Consider the following 22,141-nt stretch of genomic DNA (forward strand, 5'->3'; position numbering starts at 1 on the left):
CCAAGATTCTTCGCGTTTTACGGGCTGGGTGCAGTATAATTGCATTTTACCATATATTAAGTTACTATTTTTGTTTTTTTGGAGGTCACAAGCAAGTGGGTTTGATTGAGTTGGTGAGGAACATTAATAGTTTTTTGGGTACATGCATGGGGTCAGTCGATAAGAGTATGATAAGCTTGTCCATGAAACAGAGTGGTCCAAAAACTTGTGACCACATCTCACATGCTAAAACTTTAGACAGTGCGACCCGGAAAGGGAAGACAATTCCTTTTCAATTTTGTCTGTGTTTGGCGCTTTCAAGAAATGAACTGAATTAGCCCACAATTGACTGTTTTGAATGAATAATTGGGTAGCAAAATTTGAAATTTCCTCCTAAGATGTTGTCTCTTTGTAGGTAGGCCTAGCCCCCACCCATTTACAATTTTACACACAGTTGGGGATGGCTTTCCTTTTCCTGGGTTATTGCCGAGAAGAGTCCCCGGTCCAACGCAGAGATGCCTCATGCCTGCCCTGAAAAGGACTCAGGTCCAGGGGAGTTTAAAGACAATATCTTAGGTAGGGATTATATTGCCCATTTCTTCTGATCATTAACTCCAATGGATACTATATGGGTTTCAATTAATGAAGAAAGCTGTCAGTCTGATCGTGGTCCTAGTCCTAGCCCTAGCCCTGGCTGACTGCCCTTTACAGAGAGTTTAAAACTAGCATGGAGCTGGGTGGCCTGTGCCCACATGTGACAGATCACCACCAAACACAAAATGATCCCTTTGGGAGCGACCATACTCTATGACCTGATTATGTGATCAAATAATCTGGAGAGTATAGTCAAATTTTAGTCACTGTGGTTTTTCAATAGGGTCAAGGTTCAGTGTTTTAGCTTATTAATTAGTAAATTCAACAGTTGTGAGTCTTGTGACCATGATCAGAGGCTACCAGTGGCCGTTAGCCATTGTTTCATTAACCAAGATTCGTCCCTAAACGGCCAAAAAGTAGGGATAGTTGAAATTGTGTTTTCAAGCACCCATTTTAAAATTGCTGGTGGGCGGAAGGCACCCATCATCTCATTAGATTAATCTCTTTATAGCTTTGAATAATGATAAAATTATCAAGATTTGATGGATCTGGATCATAGCCTGGAATGCAAAAATGTCCGATTCCGCTAGTTGTTGGAGGAGGAGAATTTATATGGAGAATGGGGAAGAAAATTTGGAATCTGCCATGTTACTGAAATTCTTATACGGGTCAATCCAAAATTCCAAATAGTCCTTTAAATTAGTCCATCTTTCCTACTTCTAGCTCTCATTCAGCCTTTTGGACTATTCATTTTTTGGCTTCTATATGCACATATTCACATACAAAAGAAAATCTCCATGCTTTTTTTTTTTTTTTTTCCAAATATTATTGTGAAAATTTCAAAGAATTGATTACATGAAGAAGGTGTTGAGTGACACATAGAAACACACTTATGTCCATGATTTTGATGTCGGCAGGTCTCATGTAACATAAAGTGAACATGTAAATCATATCCTTTTCCATGATCAAGGTACTCTTAAGTAAAACAAAATACACCTTTTAAGGTTAATTTTTTGCTAATAGGTCTAAGGGGTGTCGTGGGTCGACCTAGCTAGATTGCATAGAAAGATGCTGCACTCCTGGACTGTGGATGAGAAACCATTGCGCCACAAATCAAGTATACATCCCATACAAAAAGAAGAAATGTGAGCACAGACCCACATGCCGAATGAGAATATTTTAGACCCTTGGAGAGAGGACAAGCACTTTCAAACACTTTGAAGATACTGGACCCCATGAAAATCAAAGTGGGCACACACCTACAACTTCCCTATGCTTCAACTGGGTTTAACTCAGGTGACAAGTCCGGATTCCAGAAATGGATGACAATTTCTACAACTTCATTGGATTAATTTCCATTTGTCTCCTGCCCCTAGCCTGCCGCTGTCTAATAGCTTCCCGTACGTTCATCAAGTTTTCTACAACTTCATTGGATTAATTTCCATTTGTCTCCTGCCCCTAGCCTGCCGCTGTCTAATAGCTTCCCGTACGTTCATCTTGTCAACTTGCTATGAATCATTCACCAATGATTTCGGTCTCACCAAAATTTTCTACCATTTCCCACCCTGTAGTTCTGACTCATCTTTAAATATTTCAATGTCAGAGACTGTATATAAATGTACTGCACTTGGAAATAATCGACATGCATGCATGACTACGAGGTGCTTAGACTCAGTCTGGCAAGAAGTTCGGTACACATATATTAATTAATATCACTGGAGTCACGGGAGGATCCAATACCACGTGTTACCTTGAAGTAACACAACTTCATTTGCTCTTTCTAGTATTTTTCTATACTAAATCATAAACCCTAATACAAGTTAAAGGCTCATTGGTTGAGCCTCACCATTAGATTTTCCTTTGTGCATGAAGAATTGACATAAAAATCCCAAATTAATAATATACGGCGGCGCCACTTTGGAGATCAGCGAGGACACAATGGTAAAATGGCAACAGTTGGCAACCTACACCAGATGTTTCTACCCAAAAGGGGTTGGTTAGAATTAGTTGCAAAAGAAGGATGGTCTGGAAAAAGATGGGAGTTGAAGGAGTTGACAACAATATTATGTAGATTTTTATATCAAGAAAGTCCTGCTTGTAGGATATACTTAATAAATCTGGAAAATCACATTCCAATACGTTTTCAAACTAGACCTTTCGGCCCACTGATTTCGGGGTCTCTTATTTCTTGCAAGGGGGTCATACATTAAAGTAATTAAAGCGAAGTAGGACGTGTCAAACCATGGTTTGTATAATTTTAATCTAGGTCTCTACTATAATCATGCTGCCACGATCTTCGCCACTATTACTTTATGTCCCTGGTTTATGTGTAAATGGAGTTCCTGTTTTTTCACATTGAGAGCTCTAAAAGCCGCTAGGATGGGGTGGATGATTATGTGCCACATTCTGGGGCTTCGATGAATCAATCTTGGCTCACCAACTCCACTTTGAAATCTTTGTTTGTGTGGATGAAAGCTTGCAGTACAACCATATTAATGTAAGAATATAAAAATAAAATAACCTCGTGCAAAGTATATCATATTTTAATATGAATAGCTCGATTATTCCTATATCGAGAAAATATTATTTCATTATACTATAGAGAATATTATAGAGGAGAACACTAATTATATTTAAACGGGTTTTCACCGGTTCATCTCTATCTCGACAAAATGAATATTTACCGATTAGGAAGTTGAGGCATTCAGGACTCTAAAAGCCACAAAGATAGGGTGATAATGTCATGAGCTCCACTTCCAAATCTTCAATTATGTGAAAAGACCTCCAACACAAGATTCACAAAAGGTTTCATGCACCACAAAAAGAGATATCATGACAACAAAGAAAAGTATGATCAAAAGGTTCCTTTGTTCCCGGGACATGCGTGGCTTGTTCTATATTATGTCCGAGAATCTTTGTTGACAACAACAGTATTTGTAGAACTCTGGCGAGATTACACAAATTTGTTGAAACCCTGTCGTGGTCGCAGAATGTTTGGCTTTAAAGAAACTAACTTCCCCTTGATGAAAACTTGGTTAATATTGTTACTTCATTTAGAAATGCTTGAAACATTATGGGTTAGTTTGATTTATGATACCATACCAAAATGATATAATATATAGTTGGTTAAATATTTAAGATGGATCTGCATATATAAGTGACATGCCCATTATGCAATCTGGGCACGACAACACGGTTGATATGTAGACCCACTCCTTACTATACTACGTACTACTACTATATATAGCATGATATGGTGACCTGTAAAGAGGATCCTGACCCTTCAATATTTGTACACTACTTGCCCCCATTCTGAATTTGTGTTCCCCTTTGTATAATTGTATCAACTTTTACATGTAATTTATATCCTACGTACTACAGTGACGAATTCCATTCATATCAATTCAATCTTTTGCGAGGATCCTGACCCTTCAATATTTCGTCTCTTCATCTTTCCAAGATTTCCTATTACACTGGCAAGCACAGAATTATTGATTTATTTGCAAATATATATATATATATATAGAGAGAGAGAGAGATTAAGTAAAAGAAAATTAAAAATAGATTTAAAAATAATAAATTACTTTCATATATATATATATTTTCATAATAATAACATTTTTTTTAGTATTTTCAAGAGTCAAACATTGTAGTAAAAAATAAAGACCATATATAATATCATTTTTATCATAGTTTTTATAATATATTTAATTATATAATAAGTAAAGATGGGATATTTTTAAAAAATTATTAGGATAAATTAAATATAAAAATTTCTTTTTTTATTTTCTACCACTTCAAGAAAGTGATAAAAACTGTGATGGAACTATCATACATTAATGAACTATAAAAAGAATAGTTGGAAAATATATTTATGTTAATTATTTTGTTCCTAAAAGATAAAAGAGTGAAGTGAGTTTTGACTCGTAAGTTTTGTTTTAAACAAAGAAATAATCTCAACTTTTTTTTTTTTATAAATTAATTTTATCTTCTTCTATTTAAAAATATTTTAAAATATATGTATTTTTTTATAAATTAAATAATTATTCCCTAGAATACCCTTTTACTTGATAATATTAAATAAAATTATCTAAATTCATTTATCATTTTAATTTGATAAAAATGTTTTATAAATAAAAATATTATAATTTTTTTTATATAATATGAGATACAAATCATTGTGGAAAAATTTTCTAACATTCTCAAGTGATAAATAAAATCTTTCTAATTCCTTAGTTAATAATGATTTTATGTCCTATATTATATAAATCTGTGAAACCAATGTTTGGTTAATCTTTATTTTGATGATAACAAAACAAGGTTTAGAATTAATGATTATATTTTAAGTGCAATTAGGCAAGACGATTTCCAAAGTGACAATCACAAAGACAAATCAAGCCAAAGAGAAATCATGAAGAAGAAGACCACCTTAAATAGAAGTGTTTTTCAAGACCCAAACTTCATAAGATCTCTTTATAAGGTTGTTGGTGTATTAGGATTTTCATGCATTACATTCTTTACTTATGCATCAAAATCATCCAAGAGTTATTTTGTTTTAAATATCTTAAGAATTGGATGATTTCATGTTTTCAACTAAAATCTTGTGTTAAATGTTTTTCAAACTTGTTTTAAAAAGTTTTAAGTTGAAAAAGTTGGTTGTTGAGCAAAAAAAACGGCTCAACCGGTTGAACCGGATGAGGAACCGGTCGACCGCAAGCTCAATTGGTCAAGGTCCGGGTCGACCCACAGCTCAACCGGTCGAGGCCCGGGTAGACCCCTAGCTCAACCGGTCGAGGGTGCAAAAAACTTTCTCTTTATTCCAAAACGGGTGTTCAACCGGTCAAGGTTGAACCTCAACCGATTGAGGTCCGGTTGAGGCCCAACGGTCACCTATCAAGCATTAAATGCTAACGGCTAGTCAACCGGTCGACCCCTAACTCGACCGGTCAAACCCCCAAACAGTTAGTTTGGTTTTTCTCTTCTATAAAATGACTCAAATCTTCATTGTTTAAAAAGTTTAACCTTCCCAAATCTTTCTTGATTATATTTGAGCATTGGAAAAGGGTTTTTGAGTGCACCATTGTTCTAAAACTTGCATATCCTTAGTACACTTTTCAATCCTAGTTTTCTTGTATCATTTGAGCTTAAAGTTCTTGTGCTAGGATTTTTGTGAGATCATTTATTTGTAAACCTTTGAGAGGAAGTTTCTCAAGAGTGTGGTATCTCTTGAGAAGTGTAAAGGGTGCTTGGAGCCAAAAGTCCAAGAGGGTGAATTAGAACCATAATCCAATTGTATAGCTTGAAGGTTTGGTTTGGAAGCCTTGAATTAGTGGAACCTCAAGCTTGGGATTGAAGCTAAAGGAGAGTGGATGTAGGCCGGGTTGCACCGAACCACTATAAACTCTTGTGTTTGCATTTTCTCTTCCCTATTTTTTAATCTATATGCAATTGTCTTTATATTGCTTATTATATATTTGCATATAATTGTCTCTTACATTCACTTGTTTAAATTTGCGAAAAGAGACCATCACCCTATTCACCCCCCTTTCCCCTTTAGGGTGATTACCATAGGTTGGATTAGCCTAATATTCATAACAAAATCTAATGATGAAAATATTGGTAATCACGGATATATCGATACTTCGATTTTACGGATATATCAGATATATCGGAGATATATTGACGGATATTTTGGAAAAAAATATCGATAGACTTAAAATTATTAAAAAATCATGGAAATACAAGAAAAGCCTCATAATAATATAATTAAAAGTATAATAAATATTTTAAAGTTGTTTTATTAAAGAATTTGATATACATATGATATAATTTGTGATATTAGATATAATTATATCATGTCGTTCTATAAGAAATGTTAATTTTGTAATTGTTCTCATTATAAAGTCATATATAATGCTTCATTTCATTAAATATCAATAATTTGTACACATTACATTGTAATGTCTCTTTAGTATCAAAATGAGGATCGATGTGGTTCAATGGGATTGATAGATGAAGGAACCCCATCTTATTGTTGGAGACAATATTGATATCGACTCAATAAGCCTCGATAATATTGGTTAAAAATTCTAACATGCCATGCATATATCTCTTGAGTCCTACCCACTGCCTCTACGTGGATAGGATACTCAAAGTTCACCCATATGTTAATGTCAAATCCTTCTTCCATTTGATATGGAACTTGGTATTACATTTGTTTGGAAGGGAAACAACGCGACATACCATACTCTTCATCAGTTGAACTTGAAGGTTAACCATAACTCATCACATGAGGAGGGTAGACGTTAGCCTCATTTGAGGAGTCACTAAATTGGGTCCCTATACTCATAGATTCAAAACTCCATGAAAGTAACTCCTCGTTATATGGTTCCATCGTTCGTTCTCTTTCTCCAATGGGCTTCCCAATAGCTCCTATGCCTGGACCAGCTCTTCTAGAGCCATGGTCTTCATCCTGTGTGTAGTGTGTGAAATCATTTTCACTGGTAAATTGACTGATTAGATATTGACTATGTTGACGTTCATAAATATCTTCCTCCGCATTATCACCTTCATCATTAGTTCCATCTCTTGAACCATCGTAACCAGAAGTAGAAGTACTTGTAGCACTAGGTCTACTACTATGACCAACACTTGTGGAGTCAATTTCTTGGTGGGAATTCAATGTCGCCTGAATTGAATCATCAATATCTTTGCTAAAACTTCCAGAGTGAACTTCTTTGGACAACACATGTAAAACATTAACTCCAAATTCTCGAGCATGAGCAGCAATTCGTGGATTAGGATTTCCAACTTCGTCATCTAAGTATATAGGCCTAACCTATTGGAATAACTGATTATCTTCTTCTTCACCCACCTCGACTGAAATGTCAAGAAGATCAAGGTAATCTTTTTTAGCGACTCGATCATTTTTTGTCTCCATATCACGTAACTTTAGCCTCATAATATCGTAACAAAAAACTAATTGCTCCAATCGAGGGTAAGCCAAATGATTCTGTTGCTTTGTGTGGATGAGAACAAACGTGCTCCAATTTCTCTCATAAGCAGAAGATGACGCAGTTTGTGAGAGAATTTTGATGGCTAACTTTTTCAATGTAGGTGTTTGCTTCTTATAATATTCTCATGTTGTTCACGTTCCCATTCTGATGCTTTCGAGGCACGAATTGCAGACCGATATGCATCCCGCTCATCTGGGTGCATATTTGTTGGATACATATACACATCTTCATCCTCAGCATCTTCATCATCATCATTTTCGTTTACCAAATGTGTATCACGAGTCCCTATTGTGCCACGTAATTGAGCACAAATGTCTTGAATATCAGCAACTTTATTTGCTTTTGCTTTTGCTTTTTTTTTTGTCATGCACCAGCAATCGTATCTATTCTTTCACTTCGAGAGGCACTCTTGGACACTTTTTGGTGTTGTTATGCGGGTCATTATGTGTTAAATGGAACTTGAATCGCGTGATGCCTCCACTTTTCATCAACAACCCACAGAATTACAAATTATTCCATTTTTGTTCTCCTCAATTGGTGAACAATACTTCCAAGCCAGATCTCATCCTAGCATGACAGAACCACCTTTACTAAACATGCTAAATCTATTGCAAGAGAAATACACTTGAATGTGATTTCAATGTAAACAAAAATTAAGTTAATATTTAAATTTAAATATATGAGAAATTTACAAAATAATCATAAAGAATGAACATATTTGATATTCCAAATATACTAGTTCATGTTAATTAAACTAATTAAATAATTTATCTAAGTTACTTTTTTGAATCTAAATGTAATTTTATGAAAAATTTACTACGAAAAATTTGATTAGAAATAGATAAATTATTTTTATTTATTATTTTAAGCTCATTTTATTTATTTTAATCCATTAATATAAAAATTAAATCATTTAAAAATACATAAACTTTTAACTACTTTTAATTTTATTTATAGAATAATCAAATATTAAAAAATCATTTCCCTTTATATTTTTTTTAATACATATTTTCCTAAAACCAAACATAACCAAGATATTTTGCAATGCCTCTTATCGATTCAACGATAGAAACCGTCAATGAGAAAATTGCACTCATGCACCGTCATCATCTTCGATAACATTCTATGATAATTAATGATATTGATAAGGATATTGATATTTATTCATTGGAAACAGCTAGCTACTCCCCAAAGTCTATTCTTAGAACGTAGGTTTGAAAGGGTCTTAAGAAAACAGAGGAAGAAGAAGGTCGAAGTCCCTTTAATGGCATAATATCTAATAGAAATTCCTCTTTACTATAAAATACAAAATATTAAAATGAAAAAAGAAAAAAAGGGAGGGGGCAGATTCAGGGAGACTCCCTTTTGGAGTGAGGAGGGGCCAGGGACATCGGGATTGAATAATGGGATGGTCAAACATGGAGGATGATGGCTACACCCTTGCAAAAAAGTCAACTCGTTCATGGTTGCAGGGGTTGACTTTTCAGTGTGCCATCAACAAGTGAGGAGTGGAGTCATTTATCACAGGCGGTGAGCTTATTATATTATATGAAACTACTAAAAATGATAATATTGGGAAAAATGAAAAAAAAAAAAAAAAAAAAAAAGGGTCGTCCATTCCATGAACAATTGAATGAAGACAGGGTTCAAAGTTTCGGTGGATTAAAATTCAGCGACAGGCCATGAATCCATGATCCTCCAAACTGCCCATTTATGATGCCAATTGCCAAATTGCCAATAGCTATTGAATTTAGCCATCCTCCATGGGGCCTGAAGTCAAACAGTGATGCTTCAACATTATCGTTGTTTTAAAGATATTTTAAAAAATTGATCATTTCTACTTCTAATCATGGTTTTTTTTTTCCCCCTTAAATTGTGACGTAACATCGCTTTCTCTGTTATTTTATTTAATATTTTGAGACTAGTTTTATTATTATACTATATTAACACTATTGTTATTTTCTTTATTAGTATTATATTTTCATATTATTATTAATAAAAACAAATTTTAGTTAAGTAATTTTATTGTTATTTTTTAGTGGTATTTATACCATTTCTATTAATATTGTACCGACTATTAATATTATATTAATATTATTTGTGATTATTATATTTATATTATATTATATTACATTATCCTTGCAAATTATTAGAGTTTTAATAAATCTGTTTAGTATATTGAGTTCATTCGTGTTGTAGATGATTTTTATAAAAAACTTAAATGTATTAAAAATACTAAAAAATTTAACTTTTATGAATATATATAAATTTGAAGAGAAATTTAATGTTTGAAAAATGTAAAAAAAAATGTCTTTTAAGATTAGTGATCAAATGTGATTTGTGTACTATATATAAGAGTCATGCATAAGTATTGACCAATGCTTTAGGTAATTATATTGTATGCATTGTACTTTTAGTGCATTTTATTTGTATGCTCGATATATTTATGTTATACTAATCTCTTACAACTAATTGTTTTAAAGTTATTTTATCGTGCCATATTGGTTGTACTCTTAGTCATCGCAATTGTTGCATATAGTACATTTGTATTACATGTAATTTCTATAAGAAATATGAATATCACGATAATACCAACAAATATTTTAGGGTTGGCTTTTTGCGGTGGTTGACACTTTCGATGCATGCAAACCTATGCATGAATGTTAGATTGTGCATCAAAAGTAACATCAAATCCTATCCTAAAATATTATACTTTTAATGTATTTGTCTTGTCCATTTAGTGTATTTCTATCATACCCTTTCCTTACATAAACCTAGTTATTTTGAAAATTGTTAATGCTTAAAAATATTTGATAAAATTTTGTTATATTTATCATTATATTAACAATTTAATATATTTTAGTATCAATTTAGGATAAAATTAACAAATAATAATTAAAAAAATGTAATTAAACTTAAAATTATTATTTTTATTTTCTTAATTTTATAATTTTAGATGTTCATAAAAGGTTACCGAACTTAGATTCATTTAATGCACTTGTTTTTCCTCTTTTATATAAAAATTAAATAATTTGAATATCTTTCCATCCCTCAATTCTTTTAAATACGTTTACAAACCATTTATGGTAAGTGTACCAAACAATACAGGAGAGACTGATTTGAAAATTGACTAATAGGTGTTGGACTTTTTTTCTCGTGAGAAGAAAATTTCAGGGTTATTGTGGTCTTTTCACATTACACATTGTTATTTGAAAATTTCGAAGTTTGTAACTTTTTTTAATCCTTGTCGTCTATTTATTTGTCACAGGAACGGAGACATTCCCAAGAAATGCCACATCAAGGCACCCTATTGGAACCCAAGTATGGATATTGATAATTATTTTTATTAAAATAATATTTTATTTCACTTTAGTCATGTAAACCAACTATAACTTTCTTTCATAATTCAATAAGAATTTAAATAACTTAATAAACCTAAATATTTATACTATTGACTACAACAATGAGTCATCATTGTGGGGGGTTTCCCTCCACGTGTCCTCCCTCAAATAAAAAACCCTTGGTTCATCCAAGATAAATAGATTATCCCGTTAGAGTCATCCGTTTGAATTAAAACGAACTATGTTTAACGCAAGAGGGAAAAAAACTTCCTTCTTTTTGAGAGTTAGACGAAATGGACAGACCATGTCAACTGAGATCTCCAAACGAATTAATCAACATAGTTGGGGACTCCAGTCATTGAGCAGACGGATTATCACATCCAACATCTGAGCATGACTTAGATGACATTTACATCTGAAAGTCAATGTCTACTAATTGCTACGTGCAATTTGCGACATTGGCAAACGTAAATACATAGTCAACTACATGGTTTGAGACTCTTACTCGACAGCCAGTTGATGGCACCGGTCAATGGATTTTGTTTGGTATGATTGCTCAATCCGCGTAGAGATGATGACGTTGACCATCTTGCTAAGACTTGATTTCCACCCTGATGACAATTATCATCACATAAAAGGCATGAAGGTACCATCAGCGCTATGACGACAGTGTCATCCGCTCTATAAAAGCCCAACGAGAAGTATAAAAAAGGTACGTGCGTACAAAGCCATTTAAAGGAATTAGACACATCCTATTTATTTTATGACTTAAGATTCGGAGGGGCATGCTCGGACCACCTGTTCGAACATCTTTTTAGAGAAGTTAGAGGAACTCTATTTGGTTGGTACTGCACCAACAATCATCTTTTAACTTCTCCAAACCGAAACTAATATGACACATCCATAAAAGGGAATCGTACTTTGTTTATCATTTTTTTACATATAAAAGAATGATCAAACTAGAAAAAAAATGATTAAGAGTGTGTTTGTTAATTATTTTAAAAAGTATTTTTAGTCTTTTTAATACTTAAAAGGAAAAAAACAATGGTATCAAAGAAGGTAAAAAAAAATTTTAAAATCGTTGTTAAATGCATTTCAAAATCCATTAAATACAGGAGTTATCTTTCATTCGATCACTTTGGATCATTAACTATAAGTGTAAAGATAATAATAAAAATAATATTGTAATTAGCATTTAGAGACTTTATTTTAAAAGATAATAGATTTTAAAATTTTATTTATAATTTTTAAAGATACAAGGTAAGAATATATTTTATATAAAAATTATTAAAATTCAATAGTGTCTAGCAGGGCATTTTCGTCCAAGAATTAGGTTTGAGTCAGTGTAATGGATTCAATTGACTTCAAATGAGTGCTCTTCACCTCGGGTAGACCTTTATTTATTTATTTTTTAATTACTTTTAAAAATAGAAAATGTATCTAAACAAAAATTAAATTATTTTTCAATTATTTCAAACCATGAAATTATTTTAAAGTAGGGGGATTTTTATTCATTTCCTTTTATCTCTTTTCTTGACACATTTTGTTTAATATTATATAAAAATTGGGAATAAGAGAAAAAAAATACACTCATCCTTTACATTTAACATTCCTTTTAATTTAATTTTTATATACATAAATAGGAGTGGAAATGAATCATTATACCGTATAGAAGAGATCGATAAATCAAAATTATAATGAAAGTAAGATTTGATTTTCACTTAATTTTTTATTTAAAAAAAAAATCAAAACATGCTAATGAATGAAAATGAAATTGATTTTTCTTTCTCACTCTCTATTCCAATACTTCCAATGTCATTGTATCAAAACATGAAAGAAGTTTCATATTTTATTAATAACAAAGATTATGATATAATAGAATTTTTATTTAAACAAATATCTAAAATTGAAATACAATATATTTTCTTATTGAGTATATATAAATATATCATAACATATTCTATTGAGTATAATATCTTAATATATTTTTATATCATATCTTATTAAAAGAATAATATTTTATGATATATATATCTTAATATAATATAGTTTAGTTTTATTACTGCAGTTGTCATTTCCATATCTTTATCAGTTAATTCGGTATCATTTATTAATTCCGTATATTAAGAGTCTTAGGTGCGCATAAAGTCTTATGTTCGATAATCCCTTTCCAAGCGGATTAAACCATTATACTTGACTTAGAAATTCATGCAAGAGACTCCTCCTAGTAACCATCCCTAAAATCTAGGGAGGTGTTCTAGAATAGAAGACAATTTACATAAAAAAAGAAGCGAGTCTAATGATGCCAACATAAGCAAACCTAAACAATTTAACATACTCTAAAATTATTCACATCTCTCTTTATATTTCCTACATTGGATCTAATTTATAAATGAAGATATTTAAATAATTTCCATTTTAGATAACAAAGCTCCTAAGTCCAAACTATACTACATACTGGCCTAGCTGAAAGAAATTGGTTTATCCAAAAAAGTTCTACCATTCATTTTGGTGGCTTAAACCTCTTAATAGATTAATATTCCATGCCACTTGTAACTAAGTGCCCTTTACGTTGTATATAAAATATTATCATGGGTGACACATAAATATCAAAATAGTTCGTTCATATATTATTTAATTCCCCACGTTTATGGTGGATTTTAAAAAAAATTATAAAATTTAAAAATATTATTCAAAAAAGGATTTTTGATAAATAAATATAAAATCAACTCTTTTCTTTTCAACATATAAACTCTTTAAATCTTTAAAGTGTTTATACCGCATTCATCTTTTCATACTAAGGGCTCATTTTTTATATTGGATTGAAACAATGAATTCATTTTTTACATTCGACTTATTTTTTCGATGAATAAATTTGAAATCCTAATTTTTTAAAATTATTTTTAGCATGAGGGTTTTAATTTAAATTTTCAAAAATAATTGTACTTTTCCAAAAAAAAATCTACATTTGAGATGATATTGGTGGAACGAAAAAGAGCAAACCCACCAAATGTCACCAGAGCATTAACACAAAGTGGAGGTTTTGTCTCGTGATAAGTCAAAAAGGGCAACAAAAAAAAAAGGCGAAACACATGTTTTGAAATACAGAAAGCAGAATGAAACTTCCTAAAAGCGCACGAGTAAAAGAGGAGAGTATATGCTTGAAAACAGAAACAGAAATCGTTAAGATTCAACTGATTCCAACAAAGTTAGCCGGACAAAATTAATTTCATCCAAAAAAACATATTTGGACTTTGGTCGTTTCAACATTACGGCCAACATTCATACATGGATTCCTACTTTCGCGTGCAGGAACAATTTCTATAAGCAGTATATAGCTAGTCATTTGGATCATGATATAAAATACACCTCATATAGAACTTTTGTGAAATTTCTATAAATAAATTTCAATATTTTAGTCAAATTGAAATTTTGCATACCTTCTGTTTATTAGAAAGAAAAAAAAAATGTCATATTTGAAAATAGACATAAGAAAGGTAAAAATGGTCATGTTTGAAAATGGACGTAGGAAAGTAAAAATTTCTCAACTAATCCTCCAATTAATTCCACATGCACGGGTCGACCATGAATTTTTTTTCTAAATACTATTTTTAAAATATGTCATTAAAATAACGTTGTTTAAAAAATAAATATAAAATAACATGTTGTAGTATATGACTCATATTTGAGCAAAAATACATATAAAGAAAAAGGAGCGAAATGCCGGAGTGAAGCGGAGTGAAACGAGAGCGTAGCAAAGTGGAACGAAGTTCAGAAGTATTTTTAGAATTTCATTTCTAAGGGTTAGTATAAATACTTTTTTTTTTTTTTATGTAACCCTATTTTTAACATAGTAAAAATCATCTTTTCTTGTTCCCGTGTACGTAGGTAATTAGTCGAACCACATTAAATCTCCGTGTTCTTCTTTCTCATTTTTTTTCTATTTTTTGTCATTAATCGTTGCATGGATTACAACATAACCACACTTTTTATCACTTCTTTTATTTATACATTAAATTCATCTTTTGAAAAGATGTTTTCATTTTTTTTATAATGACCCATCTTTAAAAAAAAACGAATTTACTTTTAAAAAATTGAGGTCTATTTGAAATTTAAAAATGCTTTAATTTTAAAATTATTTTATATATATGTTATTTTAAAAATATACTACTTTGAGAGAAAATCCTTTAGGAAAAGACAAATTAGGGTGCGCATTACTTGATAATGAAAAAGCACATTTATTAAAATAATAATTAAGAATATATTAATGGTATTATCATTGTAGATTTACATGGAGAAGAAAATATGGATGCATTAAAGCAATTTGGGAGGTATTGGGCATAAATGGTATCATTTTTATCTTTATTCAAATTCAATTTCTTAATCATATCATGTAAGGAAAAAATTTATTGAAACCCACTATCCATGTGACTCACACTTGGCATTTAAAAGCCTATGAAAAACAATGAACAAAATATTGTAATAAGGTAAATAAGAAATGGAAAGTAGATTATGAAGTATATGTTTGGATTTATTTTTTATTTTTTGTTTTCAAAAATAAAAATAGAAATAATTTATACAAGAATTTTAAGACACTATCTTTTTATTTTTATTTTTATTATTAAGCGGGTGTATCGGAAAGAGGTAAGACCGTAAGAGTAAGAGTAAGAGTGTATGTTGTAATAGTGACAGAGCTGGCGCGTACTTATAAAAGGAGACGAAAACTGATAGCAGGGGCAAAGCTAGAGAGCTGTGCAGAAGCAACAATGGTGGATGTGTGTATGAGCAGAGGTTTCGGGGTTTCTGTGTGTGGCCAACCTGAGATTGAGCAGCTATCAAGAGATGGTAGCCACTACAGTCTCTCCACTGGGATTCTTCCATCTCTTGGAGCCAGAAGTAACCGCAGAGTCAAGCTCAGGAGCTTCATCTTATCACCTTATGATCGTCGTTACAGGTGAACAAATCTAATACGGCACTTTCTCTCTTTCTTCTTAATTGTCTCTTGGCTTTTGTTTCTGTCTTATTTTTTAATGCTGCACAGATTGACCTCAGAGTTTTGTTTGGTTATTCTTCTCTTCTGGGCATTTGAAAAATGACGGCATTGAAACTTGTGATTCTTTGTTAGTAGCTTCAAGTTTTTCCTTCTTTGAATTGTTCTTTTTGTTTTATTTTTTTGTTTTTCACTTCTGCTTTCTGAGAATGGTTCTCTTTTTTTCCTTTCTTCCTCCAGGGTGTTTTGAGTTTGGATTCAATCTGCTTCTTTTGCTTTTTCTTTCTTTCTTTCTTTCTTCCTTTTTTTTTTTTTTTTAAAAAAAAAATTATTTGCCTTCTATTCGATAACTGGTTATGTTGACCTCAGGTATAGATTTTCTTGTGGGTATTTGGAAAGGGAGTAGATTGGATCTTGTAATGCTTTGTTAGTTGCCAAAAGTATACCTTGTCTTGTTTTCTTCGAATTTTCCTTTTACTATTTTATTAATTTTGTGAACTTTTATGGCTGATTCTATGCCAAAAAGTTCAGTTTTCACATGGTGCATTTTTATTTTTATTTTATTCATTTTTGCAAATTTGCAAAAACCTGTTAAGAACACCAAGAGGATCAGAGGTGGTGCCTTTTTCATCTTTCTCAGATGATATTTCCCTCTCTCCCAAAGTCAGACAAAAGTGTTCCTTATTGGAGACCTTTAGTATATTCTGGTTGACTTCTATGAAGAATCCTTTTCAGGTTCTGCAAAACCTGTATTGGTTTTTCTTTTGTAACTCTTCCTGCATTTCGCATTTCAGATTTTTTTTTTTCCTTGTATGATAGAACAGAAAATAAGAATTTGAATACCAATTTAAGGATACCCATGTCTAGAAACCTGCGAAACCCAGATTGTTCATGTTTAATTGTGTGCAATCTGGGTTTTGCAGAAACTGTTATTTCTAGATTTGTAGTTAAATTTGAGCTGCTTAATCAGAAGAAGCCATACTAATTAGCCCAGTTGAAATTGATTATTGCAGGACATGGGAGACTTTTCTGGTTCTTCTGGTCTTCTATACTGCTTGGGTGTCCCCGTTCGAATTTGGATTCCTTAAGAAACCAGAGGCACCGCTCTCCATTACTGATAATGTTGTCAATGGTTTCTTTGCTGTGGATATTGTTCTTACCTTCTTTGTAGCTTATCTGGATAAAACCACCTACCTCCTTGTCGACAATCCAAAGCAAATTGCTTGGAAGTATACAAGTACCTGGCTGGCCTTGGATGTCATATCCACGATCCCTTCTGAACTGGCTAGAAAAATTACCCCCTCTCTTTTCCAGTCATATGGCTTTTTCAACATGCTTCGCCTCTGGCGTCTTCGGAGAGTTAGTTCCCTGTTTGCTAGGTATGATATGATGGTTTCTACCTCTTGCAAATTTCAAATACAAGATGGTGATATTTACAATATTAGTATTTGTTCTATGCCTCTTTTTTAACAGATTGGAGAAAGATAGGAACTTTAACTACTTTTGGGTTCGATGCGCAAAACTTATCTGTGTAAGTGTCTAGGAGAAATTTCTATGGCCTTTTTAGATGAAAGAAATGAGATTCTTTAGTAATTCACTTTCTTATTAAGCTTCGGCCGTTCTTCACAGGTCACCGTTTTTGCAGTTCATTGTGCTGCATGCTTTTATTATCTTCTTGCTGCACGTTATCATGACCCACAAAAGACATGGATTGGAGCCTCCATGAATAACTTCCTTGAACAAAGCCTGTGGATCCGTTATGTGACAGCGATTTACTGGTCTATCACTACTCTCACAACTGTTGGCTATGGTGATTTGCATCCTGAAAATACAAGGGAGATGATCTTTGACATCTTCTACATGCTCTTCAACCTTGGGTTGACAGCATATCTGATTGGGAATATGACCAACTTGGTCGTTCATGGGACAAGTCGAACTAGAAGATTTGTGAGTACATTTTTTGCTTGTCATTGTATTTCTGTAGCTCTAATGGTATTTATTTGGTTCATTAATCATTTTCTATTCTTGTTTGCATATTCAATTACAGAGGGATACCATTCAAGCCGCCTCAAGTTTTGCACAGAGGAACCAACTGCCTGTTCGGCTGCAAGATCAAATGCTTGCACACTTATGTTTGAAGTTCAGAACAGACTCAGAGGGACTTCAGCAGCAAGAGACTCTTGATTCCCTTCCAAAGGCCATTCGGTCAAGCATTTCACATTTTCTTTTCTACTCTCTCTTGGACAAGGTTTACTTATTTCGTGGGGTATCCAATGACTTGCTTTTTCAGCTGGTAATTCACTAAGAACTGACATTGTTGTCAATTTTTCATTCTTAGATATTTTTCCTTACAATGGATCTTTCTTGTGTAAATTTTGAAGGTGTCGGAGATGAAAGCTGAGTATTTTCCTCCCAAGGAAGATCTGATCTTGCAAAATGAAGCACCCACAGATTTCTATATAGTCGTTTCAGGCGCTTTGGTGATTACTTTACCTTTCATTTTGTTGTCTAAAATTAATCTACTTAATTTTTGGAAATGAATTCTGACATTTACATGATTCCACAGGATCTTCTGGTTCTCAAAAATGGCACTGAACAGGCAAGTCTGATCAGTATTTCTACACCTGAATTTTTGAGTTAAGCTTTTGGGTTAGGGAAAACAGGTCTGGTATCCATGATTAAATGAAATTAAAATAAATGATTGCAGGTAGTCGGAGAGGCAAAAACTGGAGACCTTTGTGGTGAGATTGGGGTTCTTTGTTATAGGCCACAGCTCTTTACGGTGCGGACGAAGCGATTGTGCCAGCTGCTTCGGCTGAACCGTACAACATTCTTGAATATCGTTCAGGCCAATGTTGGAGACGGGACCATAATAATGAATAATCTCCTTCAGGTTTGTACAAACAGTATACCCTGCTGATACTATATCTGACTGGGTACAAGTAACAGTATAGTGTCAGTATTTTTATTTATATCTGACTGTTGATAGTCTTGAGGAAACATGGAAAATAAGGCTAATGCATTATATTTTGGCTTTTCCTTTATTGGTGGGACAGCATTTGAAAGACCTAAAGGACCCAATCATGGAGGGAGTTTTGGTAGAGACAGAGAACATGCTAGCTCGTGGTAGAATGGACCTACCTCTCAGTTTGTGCTTTGCAACACTAAGAGGAGACGACCTTTTGTTGCATCAGTTGTTGAAACGTGGTCTGGATCCAAATGAATCCGACAGCAATGGGAGGACAGCTCTGGTGTGTGAAAATCTTTTGTTTCTGATTTTAGATTCCTTCAATACATCAATGTCTGAAAAAATAAATTCCACTGACACTATTTTCTTTTTTCTTTCTTTTAAATCCTTGTAAACCAGCACATAGCAGCTTCTAAAGGAAGTGAAAACTGTGTACTTCTTCTACTAGATTATGGGGCAGGGCCAAACAATAGAGGTATTTTCTCATCCTTCATTGAATCCATAATCCATCCAATTGTGCTAATGTCTGTTGCTTAATCATCTTTGCTCTTCCTAATACTATTTGCACATGTTTTGGCATATATTGTAATATTCTATTTTGCCCTGGATAGGGTGTCTGCTGAATGGTTGTTGAGCGGTGTACTACTTTTTTTCCTTAATCAACTGGTAGGTTAGATTGAGTACCTACCAGTAGTTTATCATATTCAATTATTAACCATGGAATTAAGACTTCTTCTAGTGCTTTCAATTAATGTGGTTCTTCTCAATTCTAAAGCCGATCCTAATGCTGAAGTCTCAAGCATTTTTTTATTTTCTATGTATAACAATTCAATCCTGAAGTCACTTATAGTTATCATCAAGTATAAATTAAGATTATTTGTCCTAGTGATATGGATAAATAATGTGCTAGAGGTATTGACTTTTGGGAGTGTGATTGGCCTTCTCTGCTAGGAAACCTAAATGACGATACCAGTTGATAAACTCAGTATTGCAAACAAATAGTTGCATGCCTTTATGACCCCACCATGCCAATACAAAAATAAGCATATAACATGCCTTACTCTCTACTATGTGTGCATAGTCAGATGGTGATGTTTTGCTTGAAATATTTATACAAAGCCATAACTTTGTAACGGTCATATATATTAACATAACACATGCTCCATGCCTTATCCTCACCCACAATTTAGTTAGACTTTGCTGCTACAGTTCATTCCTACCTTTTCCTCTATTATCGCCAAAGGTTTTGTTGCTTTTCCCTACATTTATTGACTTCGGATTCCATATACCCAGATCTGGTTTCTCCCTTTGAAGTTTTCAGTTGACCTCCATGTACTCTCACAGTAGCTCTCATACCCCTTGTATAAAGAAAAAACTATTTTAGTCCTTTAAACCCATGTTAGCAGGCATGGAGGTTGTGGCCGTCCCACGCCTGTCTCAATATAGTAATATATAAGTTTCCTTTCCTTTGTTATAAGTTTCCCATGAAGTAGTTGACTTCACAAAAATAGTTTTCTTTTGGAGTATCCATCAATCCCGGTTCATGTCTGTTGACTTCCGCTGAACTTTCTTTTCCAATTTTGGTTAGACACCCATGCGAACATACATAGTAAGTTAGCCTTATTTGACATGGGCGCGTTCATCATTGTGCTAAAGATATTGTGCAAGTTGTTTCATATGTTCTACTGTTGTCTATTCTTTGGCATCATTTAATAACCCTTGTTTTCTATTTTATACCATTAAAATACCTTCACTGATGAATTATATAATGGCTCTGACTTTGCTCTTGGATCTGGTCCTTACCCTTCTTTAGTTTTCCAAGTCCAGAGAGCAAATTGCATATTTCTGTAGTCATTACTTTAGGATTGAGATCATCATTATCTCAAAATAATAGTTAATTCAATTTCATATGTATGCAGACTCGGAGGGAGTGGTACCGCTATGGGAAGCAATGGTGGGTGGTCATGAATCTGTTATTCAACTGCTTGTGGACAATGGTGCAAACATAAATTCTGGTGACGTCGGTCACTTTGCTTGCACCGCTGCCGAGCAGAACAACTTGAAATTGCTCAAGCAAATTGTTCACTATGGAGGGGATGTCACACAGCCTAAGAACACTGGAAATACAGCTCTTCATGCTGCAGTTTGTGAGGAAAACATTGAAATGGTCAAATTCCTTTTGGATCAAGGAGCTGATATTGACAGAACAAACGACCATGGCTGGACCCCAAGAGATCTAGCTGATCAGCAAGGACACGAAGATATAAAAGCTCTGTTTGAATCTTGCAAAGAGCACAGAAGTCAATCTACCATTGGTATTTCAGAAGAGCGGCATGGAATTCGCTTCATTGGAAAATTTAAAAGTGATCCTTCCATCTTTCCACTCCCACAAGGAGGCTCCTCCCCGGCAGCAGATGGATCATGGGGGCATAACCGACCGAGACGTAGAACTAACAAGTTCCACAACTCACTATTTGGGATCATGTCAGCTGCCCACACTGGGGAGAGAAACATGTTACTGTCCGTAAATGTTTCTAAATCTGCCAGAAGTGGGGAAGGTTACCCTGCTAGAGTGAGAATAAGCTGTCCAGAAAAGGGAGAAAGAGCAGGGAAGCTCATGCTACTTCCAGAGAGCTTTCAAGAGCTACTTGAGATTGGAGCCAAAAAATTCGGTATCTCCCATGCAAAAGTTCAGACCGAAGATGGAGCTGAAATTGATGCTATAGAGTTGATTAGAGATGGAGACCATCTTGTTTTTGTTAGTGATGGTTGAAGTAAAGACTTTTTTTTTTCCTCCCTACTTTAACACAAAGTCTTTTGTCATTTAAAGTAAATTCAAAATGTAAAGATGGTGAAAGATCACCTTTTGTTTTTTGTTGAAAAGTTAAAAGTTTCTGACCATTAAACAAAGATGGGAACAAAGGGTGGGTAACACAGGAAGAGTAAGCAATTCAGGCCAAGGCACTACTTGATTAAGAACCAGAGAGGGAAACGCCTTTCAGACCCATTTAACATGCCAAATAAATAATCCTAAAATCCAAGGCCTTTGTTTTGAATTTCTATTGGATGAAAGCACTAGTAATTTGTGGCATCTTCACCCCACAACACACACCAAGAAGGAAAGGAAAAGAAAAGAAAAGCAGTGGCATACAGACCAATATGATTTTGACTAAATTGCTCAATATATAGTTGTTGAATAAAGTTGAATCTTACCAAGTTTGAATTTGAATTTGTTGCCCTTAATATTTCCGGC

General features: G+C 33.3%; 1 protein-coding gene across 1 annotated transcript; it reads left to right on the plus strand.

Annotated features, from left to right (window-relative positions):
• The first annotated feature begins 15,652 nt into the window (after positions 1-15,652).
• Positions 15,653-21,798, plus strand: LOC117924448 (potassium channel AKT1). The gene is made up of 11 exons (XM_034843051.1): positions 15,653-15,884; positions 16,934-17,299; positions 17,394-17,451; positions 17,550-17,867; positions 17,968-18,213; positions 18,302-18,400; positions 18,487-18,519; positions 18,628-18,813; positions 18,977-19,171; positions 19,288-19,363; positions 20,808-21,798. Exons 1-11 carry the CDS (start codon positions 15,697-15,699, stop codon positions 21,659-21,661), a joined length of 2,619 nt encoding a protein of 872 aa, XP_034698942.1. The 5' UTR covers positions 15,653-15,696; the 3' UTR covers positions 21,662-21,798.
• The last annotated feature ends 343 nt before the right edge of the window (positions 21,799-22,141 follow it).

Source organism: Vitis riparia, chromosome 11 (assembly GCF_004353265.1).
Source record: "Vitis riparia cultivar Riparia Gloire de Montpellier isolate 1030 chromosome 11, EGFV_Vit.rip_1.0, whole genome shotgun sequence".
NCBI lineage: Eukaryota > Viridiplantae > Streptophyta > Magnoliopsida > Vitales > Vitaceae > Vitis > Vitis riparia.

Excerpts from the sequence above, each read along its gene's own strand:
- LOC117924448 (XM_034843051.1), top strand. The coding sequence starts at position 15,697 with ATGGTGGATGTGTGTATGAGCAGAGGTTTCGGGGTTTCTGTGTGTGGC. Across the intron at positions 17,300-17,393 it reads GTTAGTTCCCTGTTTGCTAG|ATTGGAGAAAGATAGGAACT; the intron begins GTATGATATGAT and ends CTTTTTTAACAG. Across the intron at positions 17,452-17,549 it reads GATGCGCAAAACTTATCTGT|GTCACCGTTTTTGCAGTTCA; the intron begins GTAAGTGTCTAG and ends CGTTCTTCACAG.